Raw genomic sequence first — 15314 nt, forward strand, 5'->3', positions numbered from 1 at the left:
AATGCAATACGACCTATCTACCCAAGACATGATCATACTCAAGAATGGAATCAGATGAAGCCTCGATTAGGTATGAAATACCCTACTACTGCTGAACTTAAATACTCTCTTAGTTGATATGCTGTAGCAAATGGTTATGATCTGTGGTATGAAAAGAATGACAAGACTAGGTTGCTAGTTAGGTGTTGTAAAGGAAAGAATCCCACATGCCCTTTTAGATTGTATGCTTCCTGGATGAAAGAGGAACACACTTTTCAGATTAAGTCTCTTATAACAGAGCACAAGTGTTCTAGGGCATTCAAACTTGGTTCAACTGTAACATATAAGTGGATAGGAAAACAATTTGTGAATGATGTTTTGGAAAGTCCTAAACTAAGTTTGAGGAAAATGAAAGCCCTAGTATCTAAGAGATACAACATTAATGTGAGTGTTGGGCAGTGTAGGAATGCAAAAAAGTTAGCATTGTCTGAAGTTGAGGGAAGTTTGAAAGAACATTATGCCAAATTGTGGGATTATGCAGCTGAAATCAGAAGGGCTAATCCAGGTTCACATGTTGAGGTGTTCTTAGAGCCACAACCTGATAATACTGTGGTGTTTGATAGGTTTTATGTTAGCTTTAAAGGTGTTGTAGATGGGTGGTTAGATGGATGCAGAAAGGTAATTGGGGTTGATGGTTGCTTTCTTAAGGGTGTTTGTAGAGGGGAGCTCCTATCAGCAGTGGGTAGAGATGCTAATAATAACATCTATCCCTTAGCTTGGGCAGTAGTCAATGTTGAGAACAAAAGGATATGGAAATGTGTAACATCCCAAAATACGAGCCAAAAAAAAATTTCATTTTTGAAACATATACTTAGCAAACATTAGAAATAAAACATTCACTGATCATATCATTTCATAAAAATGTCGCGTGTCCGGAAACCATTTTATAAAAACATAATAATGTCAGAGTACAAATCCCATAATAACTCATGATGCGGAAATCAATGTGTGTGTATGATGTGCCGCTACCACGCCAGCTCTTTCCCCTTCGACGAAGAGGTACCTGAAAACAAAACTATAAACTGTAAGCACAAAGCTTAGTGAGTTCCCCCATCATACCACCTACCATACAGTTACATAACATACATATATTGTCCGGCATATCTGGGTGCCCGACCTACCCCTTCGATCCTCCCGACCGGATACTGTCTAGCATATCTGGGAGCTGGCCTCCCCTTCGGTCCTCTCGACCGGGTTCTGACTAGCATATCTGGGTGCTGGTCTCCCCTTCGGTCCTCTCGACCGAGTACTGTCTAGCATATCTAGGAGCTGGCCTCCCCTTCGGTCCTCTCGACCGGGTACTGACTAGCATATCTGGGTGCTGGTCTCCCCTTCGGTCCTCTCGACCGGGTACTGGGGACTATTTCACCCCCTTACTACTACCACATAACACATTTATCACATAATCTATCTAGCATGGCTGGGCACGACCGCCCCTTCGACCCTATTGGCCGGTAATCTGGGGACTATCTCCCCCTACAGTCACTAGTACATAGCATCATGTCATTTTAGCACATAAACATATCACAGGTAGTAACAACCCTAGATGAATATCACAGAGACAATCATCTATCATGCAACTCCTACTGGTGGGCCGGCATTGTGGCCGTAGACCCACCGCTACTGGAAGGTAACTCACCTCAAAGTGGCTGCTGATCTGCGTGGGAACTGACTGACTTCTGCTGCTGCTGCTCCGGAAATCCTACGGCTATAATTCCCACAAAAACACTCAGTCAAATACTGCTAACCGCCCTCAGGGTAAAATGACCATTTACCCCTAACTAATCCTAGAGTCAAAATCAAAGTCAACTTCCAGTTGACCCGACTCGCCGAGTTGGCTTGCCAACTCGCCGAGTCCCTATCCACTCGATTGACCATAATCTCGTCTCTACTCGTCGAGTTAGGCATTGACTCGACGAGTTTCCTTCTAAACCGATGACCACTAGTCCTTCATCCTACTCGCCGAGTTGTATGAACAACTCGTCGAGTTCATCTTCAACCGAAGAACATTCTATGCTGAGACTCGCCGAGTCGTATGAACAACTCGCCGAGTCTGTTCTTGAGGCTCGCCGAGTCAGGGCATTGACTCGCCGAGTTCCTCCATGAGTGAGTCTGGCTTCCGACTCACTGAGTCACCCCCCCCCCCCCCATGACTCACGACTCCATTCAGCAACACGAAAAGGGGAAAACTCGAGGACTTGCGACTCGACTCGCCGAGTCCGATGAACGACTCGCCGAGTCGGCCACATGCCACTAATATATACTCGATTTTGCTTGGATCCAGCTCATTCCATACGTAGATCTAGGTTCCTAGGGCTTGATTAACACGTAAAGTTTCCAACTTTACGTGTAAATAAACACCAATGAAGGTTTTAGGGCTCAAAATGCACTAAAAGAGTAGATCTAGGGCTTTCATGCAATATGGCTTCATAAAGGCAGTGGATCCGAGCTCCTGGAGCTCAATCATGCCTAGATCTAAAGGTTAATCAGCTTATCACATACCCTAGTTCATACCCAAGCTTGGAAATGGCTCAAGAAGGACTTTAATGGAGCTCTAAGGGACTATAAGCATGAGAACAGAGGGAAACTGAGTTATACCTCAAGGAAATCTCTAAAATAACACCAAGATGCCTGGCCTCCTTCCTCTCCTCTTGATCTACTCTCCTTTCTCTCTCAAGGTCTTCAAGAAATCACACCAAGCACTTCAATTTCACAAGGAACGATGTTAGAACGATATAGGGGGCTCTGAGGGTGAATGGGGGCGAGCTTGGGGCGCATAAGGTTGGTTTAAATAGGGTGCAAACCCTTGGAATTAGGGTTTCACCAGACAGCGGGGACTCGCCGAGTCCAGAATATGGACTCGCCGAGTCGCCAACTTAAACGTGTTCCATGTCCCGACTCTACTCGGCGATTCGGGCCTACAACTCGCCGAGTCCAAGGCTAAAAATGCAAAATACTTAGATAAATTTACATACCAGGAACCAAGTGCTACTAATCTCCCCCACTTATTTTAGACTTCGTCCTCGAAGTCTGCTGCTCGGTCCTGAAACAGCTCGGGGTAATGCTCCATCATTTCTTCCACCGGCTCCCAAGTCCACTCTGAACCCTTTCGGTGCTGCCATTGCACCTTCACTAATTCCACCCTCTTGCTCCTCAGATCCTTCGACTTCCGGTCGAGGATTGCGACTGGGCGCTCAATGTAATTCAGGCTGTCGTCAACCTGGATATCCTCTAACGGCACCACCGCTGAATCATCCACTAGGCACTTCCGCAGCTGGGAGACATGGAAGGTGTTGTGGATCTTACTGAGCTCGACTGGCAGATCCAACCTATATGCCACCTTGCTCACCCGAGCCAGAACCCTGAAGGGTCCAATGTACCTGGGGCCCAATTTGCCCCGTTTCCTGAATCGGATGACACCCTTCCATGGTGACACCTTCAGGAGGACCATATCCCCGACCTGAAACTCCAGGTCTGATCGGCGCTTGTCAGCATAACTTTTCTGCCGACTCTGTGCAGTCTGAAGCCTGCTCCGAACCTGCTGGATCCTCTCGGTCGTCTTGAGCACCACTTCGGTGCTCCCCATGACCCTCTGGCCTACCTCACCCCAGCATATCGGGGTCCTGCACCTCCTCCCGTACAACATCTCGAAGGGAGGTCGGTCGATACTCGCGTGGTAGCTGTTGTTGTACGAAAACTCAGCTAGAGGAAGATAGGTATCCCAGCTACCACCGAAGTCTAGTACGCACGCCCGCAACATATTCTCCAGAGTCTGGATGGTCCGCTCACTCTGACCAACGGTCTGCGGGTGAAAAACGGTGCTAAAATGTAGACGAGTACCCAGCTCGTCATGGAACTTCTTCCAAAACCTGGAAGTAAACCGTACATCTCTGTCTGAAATCACAGAGACTGGCACTCCGTGCCACGCCACCACCTCTCGGATGTAGATTTTGGCCAACTTCTCTGCCGAGATACTCTCCTGGATCGGTATGAAGTGAGCGCTCTTGGTCAACCGATCCACGATGACCCATATAGAATCCACTCCCCGTGCGGTCCTGGGAAGCTTGGTGATAAAATCCATCGTGATGTCTTCCCATTTCCACAACGGGATATCCAACGGCTGCATCTTGCCGTGTGGCCTCTGGTGCTCGGCCTTGACCTTCCTGCAGGTCAAGCACTGCTCAACATACCATGCTACATCCCGCTTCATGCAGGGCCACCAATAGTCTAGACGAAGTTCTCTATACATCTTCGTTGCCTCGGGATGAATGGAGAATCGGGATTTGTGCGCCTCCTCCATCAGAACCTGACGCACACCCCCGTGATACGGTACCCACACCCTACGGTGTAGTGTCAATAACCCTCGACTATCATAGTCGAAGGAGGAAACCTGTCCCACAATCCGCTCGCTCTTCCGATGTTCCTCCTTCATAGCCTCCCGCTGAGCCTCCCGGATCCGCTCCAAAATCGGAGTCACCACTGTCATCCTCAGACAGATATCCCTGATCGGTGCCGCCTTGCGGCTAAGCGCATCGGCCACCTAGTTGGCCTTTCCCGGATGGTAAAGGATCTCGCAGTCGTAATCCTTTACCACGTCCAACCACCGACGCTGCCTCATGTTCAGATTCGGCTGATCCATGAGGTACCTCAAGCTCTTGTGGTCCGTGTAAATCGTACATCGAACCCCATAGAGGTAATGTCGCCACATCTTGAGGGCGAACACAACAGCCCCCAACTCCAAATCATGCGTCGGGTAGTTCGCCTCGTGAGGCTTCAGCTGCCTCGACGCGTAGGCGATGACGTGCCCTCTCTGCATCAATACTGCGCCCAAACCTGAGATGGACGCATCGCAGTACACAACAAAATCCTCCATGCCCTCTGGCAGGGCTAAGATTGGCGCCTCGCACAATCTCTGCCTCAGTGTCTCGAACGCTGCCTGCTGCTCAGGCCCCCAACGAAAGACCACAACCTTCCTCGTTAGCCTGGTCAGGGGTAATGCTATCTTGGAGAAATCCTGGATGAATCTCCGATAGTAGCCAGCTAATCCCAGGAAACTCCGAATCTCAGATGGAGACTTCGGAACCTCCCATCTCATCACGGCCTCTACCTTGGCCGGATCTACTGAAATCCCGTTCTGGTTGACAAGGTGCCCAAGAAACTGCACCTCGCGCAACCAGAAATCACACTTGGAGAACTTGGCGTACAAGTTCTCCCTCCTCAAGGTCTCTAGAACCTCTCGCAGATGCTCCTCATGCTCCTCCTGCGTCTTGGAGTAAACCAAGATATCATCAATAAACACTATCACAGACCGGTCTAACATCGATCTGCACACGCGGTTCATGAGGTCCATGAACGCGGCATGAGCATTGGTGAGCCCGAAAGGCATCACCACAAACTCATAGTGGCCATAACGCGTCCGAAACGCCGTCTTCTGCACATCCTCCTCCCTGACCCTCATCTGATGATACCCTGAACGCAAATCTATCTTGGAGAACCAAGATGCTCCCTGAAGCTGGTCAAAGAGGTCGTCAATCCTCGGGAGTGGGTAACGGTTCTTCACCGTTACCTTGTTCAGCTCCCTATAGTCTATACACATACGATGCGACCCATCCTTCTTCTTCACAAACAGAATCGGGGCTCCCCAGGGTGAACTGCTCGGTCGAATGAAACCCTTGTCTAACAACTCCTGAAGCTGTGTAGACAACTCCTGCATCTCAGGAGGAGCCAACTGATACGGTGCCTTGGCTATCGGAGCCGCACCAAGGACTAGGTCGATCCTGAACTCCACCTGTCGCTCCGGAGGTATCCCTGGCAACTCCTCGGGGAATACATCCGCGAATTCTCGTACTATGGGCACATCGCCCACCGTCGCCCTACCCGCCTCCCGGGTATCCATAACATATGCGACATAACCTGCGCAACCCTGCTGAAGGTAACGCCTAGCTCTCGCTGCTGAACATAAGGTCGGTCCTCGCTGTGGCCTCTCGCCCTGAATCACCACCTCTCCTCCACTTGGGGTCCTGATCCGCACCAACTGCTGCGCGCAGTCGATCACTGCCCCATTAGGGCTGAGCCAATCCATGCCTATAATCACCTTGTTCCCACGCAATGGAATGGGAACCAAGTCTACCAAGTAGCGCTCCTCAAATAACCTCAGCACACAATCTCGGAAGACCTCAGATGCTCGCACTGATCGGTCGTCCGCAATCTCGACCTCTAGAGGGCAATCCAACATACCCGAAGACTCAGGAAACTTCTTGCTAAGCGCATGAGAAACGAATGATCGGGTAGCGCCTGAATCAAACAGTACCTGTACTGGGATACCGTTCACATGGAACGATCCCGTCACCACATCGGGTGCAGCGCATGCCTCCTCGGTAGCCAGCTGAAATGCCCGACTCCTCACCACTGGAGCCTCTGCCTTGCCCTGCCGGCCATCGGTAATCCGCAGGGTCGCTGGAGCTGGCGCCTTTACTGGCGCTGCTGCTGTCAACTGGGGGCAATTGGCCTTCTTGTGGCCCCTCTGGTTGCAGTGGAAACACAGCAACTCTGACGTCTGTAACACGGGTGCAGGGGCGGTACAATCCCTGCTGAAGTGCCCTAACTTTCCGCACTTGTAGCAGCCTGACGATCCCAACTTGCACGCTCCCTCGTGCATCTTGCCGCATTTCCTGCAGCGGCCCCGTCCCTGTTGGCCTTTCGGCCCCGCATCTGGTCCCTTGGGCTTCTTCCCCGAAGCCCCCATAACATGCCCCTCTTCCGCCTTTCTCTTCCGAATGTGCTCCAGGTCTATCTCCCTCTCCCTTGCCCTGGCAATCATAGAGTCCAGGGTAGGGCAAGCTGAAAAACTGACATGCTCCCGAATGTCAGCTCGTAGCATGTCATGATAGCGGGTCCTCCTCATATCCTCATCACCCGCGTACTGGGGCACCAGTAACGCTCTCTCCCGGAACTTGGCGGTGATCTCCGCCACAGTCTCCGTCGTCTGTCTTATATCTAGGAACTCCCTGGCCAGCTGCTGAAGCTCGACAGCCGACGCAAACTCTGCCCTGAACCTGGTCACGAAGTCCGACCAGTTCATAGCCTCGACAGCCGAGGCTCCCAACGAGTCACCAACGGATTCCCACCAATCCCTAGCTCGATCTCTCAAACATCCTGCTGCAAATCTCACCTTCGACCCCTCGGGGCAGAAGCTAGTCAACTGTGCAGACTCAATGTCTGAAATCCATCGCCTGGCAGCTATGGGGTCCTTCGCCCCGTGAAAATCCGGGGCACCACTGCCCCGGAAGTCCTTGAAGGACAGTGTGCGAGATCCTGACTGGCCAGATGCCATGTCGCTCCTGAATGCCCTGAGGCGATCCTCCATCAACTCCACTATCCCTTCCTTGATCGACCCGAAGATAATGGGGGTCGAATCAAGGATGCCTCTGGTGATCTCTGACGCGATGAGCTCGCGTAGCCTCTCGTCTATTGGCTCGGAACCTGATCCCGAACCCGATCCCTCTCCTGAACTGCCAACTGCTGGCCTCGAGCGTAGTACCACCATTCTGCAATACATAACGACAACTGTCAGTGGTACTGATACATCTAAAGGGATCACGTCTACTGCAAGGTTCCTGGTCTCGCCTCAGCCTTCCTTAATTCAAGTACGGATCCTCTGCTTTCAGTAGTACGGGCCCATACTACCTTCCACATCTATCCGTACTTTCCTCAAGAACTGCCTCGACTCCACCAAGTCCCTACTACTGCTGTTGATCTCATGCTAATCTCATCCTAGGCTCGCCCTAGGAAGTCGCCAACCCACTCTCCGCCCTCAGCTGCATAAGAAGTCCCTGCTTTCTTCCCCTAACTAGCTCGCGAATACTATTACATATTACTCAGACTAGATAATTCTTCGAATGAGGGATCCTACCCTACAACGGTTGGACTCAAACAAGAGCTGCGAAATAGGGCTAGACCCAACCCTCTAAAATTATTTAGTCCTTGCAATATGTATCTTAGCATATTCGTTTACTAGTTAGTGAAAGACAACTAGAACTCCTAAAAGCACATAGCAAGCAGCATTCGGACATTGAGTACACATAATCAAGTATGTACTACTCTGGCTATCATATCGACTGATCTGTACTAGCATACACTGCTAAGCTCATACTATCAGGCATAACCTAAACAGGCTATCCTACTACTGTGTACTCGGTACTAGCATGCAATTCTCATAAAGCTGGAACACATAAAGCAGGCACATAAGGCATCATTCCTAGATCCTTAGTCCTATTCTAGCATGCTGTTCTACTGAAACTGAAACTGATAATCATAACATAAACTTGTATGGGTACTTTGGGGAAAACTTACTTGAGCTCGGCCGGTCGCGCACATCACACACCTCGTTCTTTCTCGAAACTCTTTTACCCAGTCTTTAGAAAATCGTTTCTTTATAAAAAATCTTTTAATCCCTCGATTTGAGTCCAGACATCCCCCGAAGGTGTGTCCGAATCCCTCAAACCAGGGCTCTGATACCAACTTGTAACATCCCAAAATACGAGCCAAAAAAAAATTTCATTTTTGAAACATATACTTAGCAAACATTAGAAATAAAACATTCACTGATCATATCATTTCATAAAAATGTCGCGTGTCCGGAAACCATTTTATAAAAACATAATAATGTCAGAGTACAAATCCCATAATAACTCATGATGCGGAAATCAATGTGTGTGTATGATGTGCCGCTACCGCGCCAGCTCTTTCCCCTTCGACGAAGAGGTACCTGAAAACAAAACTATAAACTGTAAGCACAAAGCTTAGTGAGTTCCCCCATCATACCACCTACCATACAGTTACATAACATACATATATTGTCCGGCATATCTGGGTGCCCGACCTACCCCTTCGGTCCTCCCGACCGGATACTGTCTAGCATATCTGGGAGCTGGCCTCCCCTTCGGTCCTCTCGACCGGGTTCTGACTAGCATATCTGGGTGCTGGTCTCCCCTTCGGTCCTCTCGACCGGGTACTGTCTAGCATATCTGGGAGTTGGCCTCCCCTTCGGTCCTCTCGACCGGGTACTAACTAGCATATCTGGGTGCTGGTCTCCCCTTCGGTCCTCTCGACCGGGTACTGGGGACTATTTCACCCCCTTACTACTACCACATAACACATTTATCACATAATCTATCTAGCATGGTTGGGCACGACCGCCCCTTCGACCCTATTGGCCGGTAATCTGGGGACTATCTCCCCCTACAGTCACTAGTACATAGCATCATGTCATTTTAGCACATAAACATATCACAGGTAGTAACAACCCTAGATGAATATCACATAGACAATCATCTATCATGCAACTCCTACTGGTGGGCCGGCATTGTGGCCGTAGACCCACCACTACTGGAAGGTAACTCACCTCAAAGTGGCTGCTGATCTGCATGGGAACTGACTGACTTCTGCTGCTGTTGCTCCGGAAATCCTCCGGCTATAATTCCCACAAAAACACTCAGTCAAATACTGCTAACCGCCCTCAGGGTAAAATGACCATTTACCCCTAACTAATCCAAGAGTCAAAATCAAAGTCAACTTCCAGTTGACCCGACTCGCCGAGTTGGCTTGCCAACTCGCCGAGTCCCTATCCACTCGATTGACCATAATCTCGTCTCTACTCGTCGAGTTAGGCATTGACTCGACGAGTTTCCTTCTAAACCGATGACCACTAGTCCTTCATCCTACTCGCCGAGTTGTATGAACAACTCGTCGAGTTCATCTTCAACCGAAGAACATTCTATGCTGAGACTCGCCGAGTCGTATGAACAACTCGCCGAGTCTGTTCTTGAGGCTCGCCGAGTCAGGGCATTGACTCGCCGAGTTCCTCCATGAGTGAGTCTGGCTTCCGACTCACTAAGTCACCCCCCATGACTCACGACTCCACTCAGCAACACGAAAAGGGGAAAACTCGAGGACTCGCGACTCGACTCGCCGAGTCCGATGAACGACTCGCCGAGTCGGCCACATGCCACTAATATATACTCGATTTTGCTTGGATCCAGCTCATTCCATACGTAGATCTAGGTTCCTAGGGCTTGATTAACACGTAAAGTTTCCAACTTTACGTGTAAATAAACACCAATGAAGGTTTTAGGGCTCAAAATGCACTAAAAGAGTAGATCTAGGGCTTTCATGCAATATGGCTTCATAAAGGCAGTGGATCCGAGCTCCTGGAGCTCAATCATGCCTAGATCTAAAGGTTAATCAGCTTATCACAGACCCTAGTTCATACCCAAGCTTGGAAATGGCTCAAGAAGGACTTTAATGGAGCTCTAAGGGACTATAAGCATGAGAACAGAGGGAAACTGAGTTATACCTCAAGGAAATCTCTGAAATAACACCAAGATGCCTGGCCTCCTTCCTCTCCTCTTGATCTACTCTCCTTTCTCTCTCAAAGTCTTCAAGAAATCACACCAAGCACTTCAATTTCACAAGGAACGATGTTAGAACGATATAGGGGGCTCTGAGGGTGAATGGGGGGAGCTTGGGGCGCATAAGGTTGGTTTAAATAGGGTGCAAACCCTTGGAATTAGGGTTTCACCAGACAGCGGGGACTCGCCGAGTCCAGAATATGGACTCGCCGAGTCGCCAACTTAAACGTGTTCCATGTCCCTACTCTACTCGGCGAGTCGGGCCTACAACTCGCCGAGTCCAAGGCTAAAAATGCAAAATACTTAGATAAATTTACATACCAGGAACCAGGTGCTACAAAATGCTTTTTGGACAACCTGATGGAAGACATTGGAGGGGGGGAATGGTCATGGCATTACAATCCTCTCAGATGGCCACAAGGTAATCATTATATTTTTTTCAATTAACTTTAACTGTTTTGATCATTTAATTAACTAATCATTTTATTGTTTCAATCAGGGATTATTTGAAGCTGTGAAGGAAAGACTTCCTGATGTGGAGCATACATTATGTGCTAGACACATTCTAGCTAATTTCCACAAAAAATTTAAAGGAGAACAATACTTTAAACCATTTTGGAGGGCTGTGAATGCAACAACTGTACCAAAGTTTGAAGCAGCAATGAATGAGATTAAGTCCTTGGAAAGTAGGGCTTATGACTATCTCATAGACAGGGATCCAAGGTGTTGGTCAAAGGCTTTTTTTAGAGAGGGTATGGACTGTGATGCAGTAGAGAATGGAGTTTCTGAAAGTTTCAATTCTGCTGTACTTGATGCTAGAAGGAAACCATTGATAACAATGTTGGAGGACATAAGATGTTGGGTAATGCAGAGGTTATGGATGCAGAAGCAAAATGGTTTGAGTTGGGATTTGGACATATGCCCAAGTATCAGAAGGGAAATAGAGGATTTGAAAGAATTGCAAAGGTTAGTAACTATTTCATTATTTATACATTGGTTTTATAATGGTAACTGACTATCTTCTTGTATATTGACAGATTTTGGGTACCTTATGTGAGTGGCTCCTCTAAGATGTACCATTTGCCACTAAACTGGCCACAACAAAGCCACATGCCCAAGTAAGCCAACTCCAGCTCCAAGCACAACAAGTCCAAGTCATTCAACTCCAGATTCAAGCACAGCAGGTCCAAGTCATTCAACTCCAGCTCCTGTCAAGAGAACTCTTGTGAAGAAAGCTCATGTGAAGAAGGCTCCTGTGAAGAAGGTTCCTTTGAATGATGCTGGTAGGGTGAGAAAGTTTTCAGAAAGAATCACAGAAATTGGTCTTCAGAAAAATGTTAAAGTCAAGGATGGAACTGGATGCAGCCAAGACAAACCTGTGACCTTAGAGTAATTAGGTTTTGATGTAGTGGGGTAATGCATGTGATATATATTTTGATGTAGTGTGGGGTAATCTTTTGAACTTAATTACTATATTACCCCTACTAGTTGTTTACTTTTGATGTACTTGTCGAATCTTTTGAACTAAATTACTGTATTACCCCTACTGGTGGGCTTATCTTTTGTAATTATTAAATGGCTTGATGCCTTTTGTCATCCACTTTTATTTGTCTTTACATCCAATTGTCTTTAAAAGAATCTTTACTGTAATATGTCTTGGTTTTACCTCCATTTGACTGACTTAATTACATCAACATCCATATATAATAGCAATAAACTTTACCATTACATAAACATAAAGTACATCAACATCCATTACATAAACAAGAATTACACAACAAGTCTATTACATCAAAATCCCCTAAAACCACCAGAAGCATATCTTCAACCCCAAAACATAACCTTAACAATGACCAGCAGAATCAGTATCTGAATCATAACCTTCAACTGTTTCACTTCTTCTCTAACAGATGCCACATCCTCTAAAACTTGTTTAAGATAATCTGCAAAATCTGAAAGAGTATCTTCTGTAATGGGCTTCATATTCTCAGGTTCTTCATCAATCCATTCCCAAAATTTACACTTTTTCCCTGGTTTCTGTAGTAATAAAATCAACAACATAGAAGGTAAGAAGAAGATAGTTGATGTGATTTGACAAATAAAATCAATTTAGGTATTTACCAATGAGTTAGGGCACACTCGGAATTTTTTTCCAGGGTTATCTTTGGTCTTGGAGGTACGAATTCTTGAAGGGAGTTCACAATCACAGAGGACTTCCTTATCTACTCTCTGGTTGCTTGAACCTGTGGAGATTCTTGAGCCACTTAACATCTTCTTTCTTCTTCTACGAATTCCCCACTTCTCTTATCTACTATGTGTTCGAGTTTGAAGGTGGTTCTTCCTGATTTTGGATGTTAACATTCGTTTATAAGGAGTGACTAAGCTAATTAACTTTTATGCAGTTGTTGTTAGTGCCACGTGTGCTTCCACATCAGCAAAACCCATAGAAGCCGGTCAAAAGGATCTATTATGTACATATTAATAAAGTATAAGGGCTTAGTTTACAAAAAAAAAGAATAAGGACTAAATGTGTACATTTCAAAAAGTAACTTACCCTCTCAAGTCATTTTCCCTTGTTTTATGTGTCGTCCAATTTGTATAAATCTACTTGCATTGCATATGTTATTTCGTTACTTTACTCGTATTAGTTGAAGGTTATCATGAATTTTATATAATTTTATATATGTCATGTTTTATCGTACTTCAAATAGTTCATATTGCGTTGGTGGGGATATTTTATTTGTTTTTTGTGAGAATTGTGCTTATTTTATTTATAGCACTAGGCGAATGTCCGCGCGTTGCGCAGAATGACCTATATGGTTGAAATATGTCTTTTTAACTATAACAATAACATTGTTGTTAAATTTGATATAATAATTTGTATACTAAATTGATATAATATATTAATTATTTTGAATTATATGATAATATATACATATATTATAATTGTATAATAATAATCGTTTGAATGACTTCTGCGCGCGAGTTAGTCATGAATAAAATTAAATATAATATATGGTTTAATGTTATTTATAATTGTTATTGTTAATTAATTTTTTAAAATTTATTTTTTTAACGATTTAAATTCTATCATTATAATTATTTAAAACATCAAACACTGTTTTTTGATTTTAAAGGTAACAATATAATCATTTATATAGAGTTATTTTTAACTGTTGTTACTTTAACTTATTTTATACTACTTATTTGAAAACTTTTAACGATTATAAAAATATCTTTAGGAAATATTTTAGTTAAATTGATATTACAATTTAGTTTTTGCATTTAACACTACAATTTACCACTTTTATCTATTCACAAAATATTCATTGGGTTTTTTTATGTGAAACTGAAATTTATATTTAAGTTGATACTGTAATGTTATATTTAAATTAACAATTTAAGTATTTTGTCCAAACTGTTCAAAAGTTATATCTTTAAACTGATAATGGTTTACATACAACAATATATTAAATATAATAAATTAAGTATAATATGGTAAAAGTTAAAGTCATAACTTTATAAGTAGAAGTAAATATATTATTTTACTATTGAAATTTAGTTTATTTATGGTTACACTTTATATTTGATATCTATTTAACCTCATTTACCAAATTATAATCAGTATTAGAAAGACACCACAATTTACCATTTTTAAATATTACAAAATATTCTTTGGGTTGTTTAAGTTAAACTAAAATTTATATTTAAGTTGATATTGTAATATTATATTATTTAAATTAATAATTTAAGTATTTTATACAAATTGTTCAAAAGTTATAGCTTTAAAATGATAATGGTTTATATCCAACAATAAATTAAAATTATTAAGTTAAGTATAATATGTTAAAAGTTAAAAAACATAACTTTATATGTAGAAGTAAATATATTTTTTTAATATTGAAATTTAGTTTGTATATGATTATACTTTAAGTATGATATTTATTTAACCTTATTAACCAACATATAATCATTATTTGAAAGAAATTGAAAATTCATGGGATTTTCAAATGAATATGGTGAAAGTAATAATGCATGAGAGTTTCAAATGAATATGGTGAAAGGAAAAACCTATATAGTTGAAATCTTTACAAATATATGTTTTTTTAAATATAACAATAACGTTGTTGTTTAAGTTAAACTAAAATTTATATTTAAGTTGACCCTATAATGTTATATTTAAATTAATAATTTAAGTATTTTATATAAATTTTTCAAAATTTGAAACTTTAAAATGATAATGGTTTACATCCAACCATATATTAAAACTAATATGTTAAAGGTTAAAAAAAACATAAAATTATAAGTAGAAGTAAAGATATTTTTTTAATATTGAAATTTAGTTTAAATATGATTAGACTTTAGGTTTGATATTTTGTTTAACCTTATTAACCAACTTATAATCATTATTAGAAAGAAATTGAAAAGTGATGAGAGTTTCAAATGAATGTGGTGAAAAGAAAAATGCATGGGAGTTTCAAATGCATGAGGTGCTTGGAAAAATGCCTCCTTATACGCAAAATGTGGGTAAATATTTTTTGATTTACAAATATTTTATACTAATAAAGAATTCAAAATAATTATTCCGTTAATATAGATGTATGTAGTCTTATTAAAGGTAATATTTCAAAATTAATACTCCACACTTAATTAATAATAGTATATTGTAATATAACGCCACACACATTTTAATACTTGTTTAATGTAATGCAACTAATGAATATTCAAACTGTTGGATTTATCTCTCGAAAATGGAATATATTTAGTCTTTGAAATATAAGCTTCATGGAGTGGCTTAAATTTTTAATGTGATTATCATTATCTCATATGAATTCTCATTGATTATGTGTGATTAATTATTTAGAA

At 43.4% G+C, this 15314-nt stretch overlaps 1 protein-coding gene across 1 annotated transcript; it reads left to right on the plus strand.

Annotated features, from left to right (window-relative positions):
* Nucleotides 1–234: 234 nt before the first annotated feature.
* Nucleotides 235–11841, plus strand: LOC145131351 (uncharacterized). The gene is made up of 3 exons (XM_079066050.1): nt 235–657; nt 10948–11414; nt 11568–11841. Exons 1-3 carry the CDS (start codon nt 235–237, stop codon nt 11839–11841), a joined length of 1164 nt encoding a protein of 387 aa, XP_078922176.1.
* Nucleotides 11842–15314: the final 3473 nt, after the last annotated feature.

Source organism: Lactuca virosa, chromosome 8, assembly GCF_052849685.1.
Source record: "Lactuca virosa cultivar CGN04683 chromosome 8, Lactuca_virosa_CGN04683_v6, whole genome shotgun sequence".
NCBI classification, from domain to species: Eukaryota; Viridiplantae; Streptophyta; class Magnoliopsida; order Asterales; family Asteraceae; genus Lactuca; species Lactuca virosa.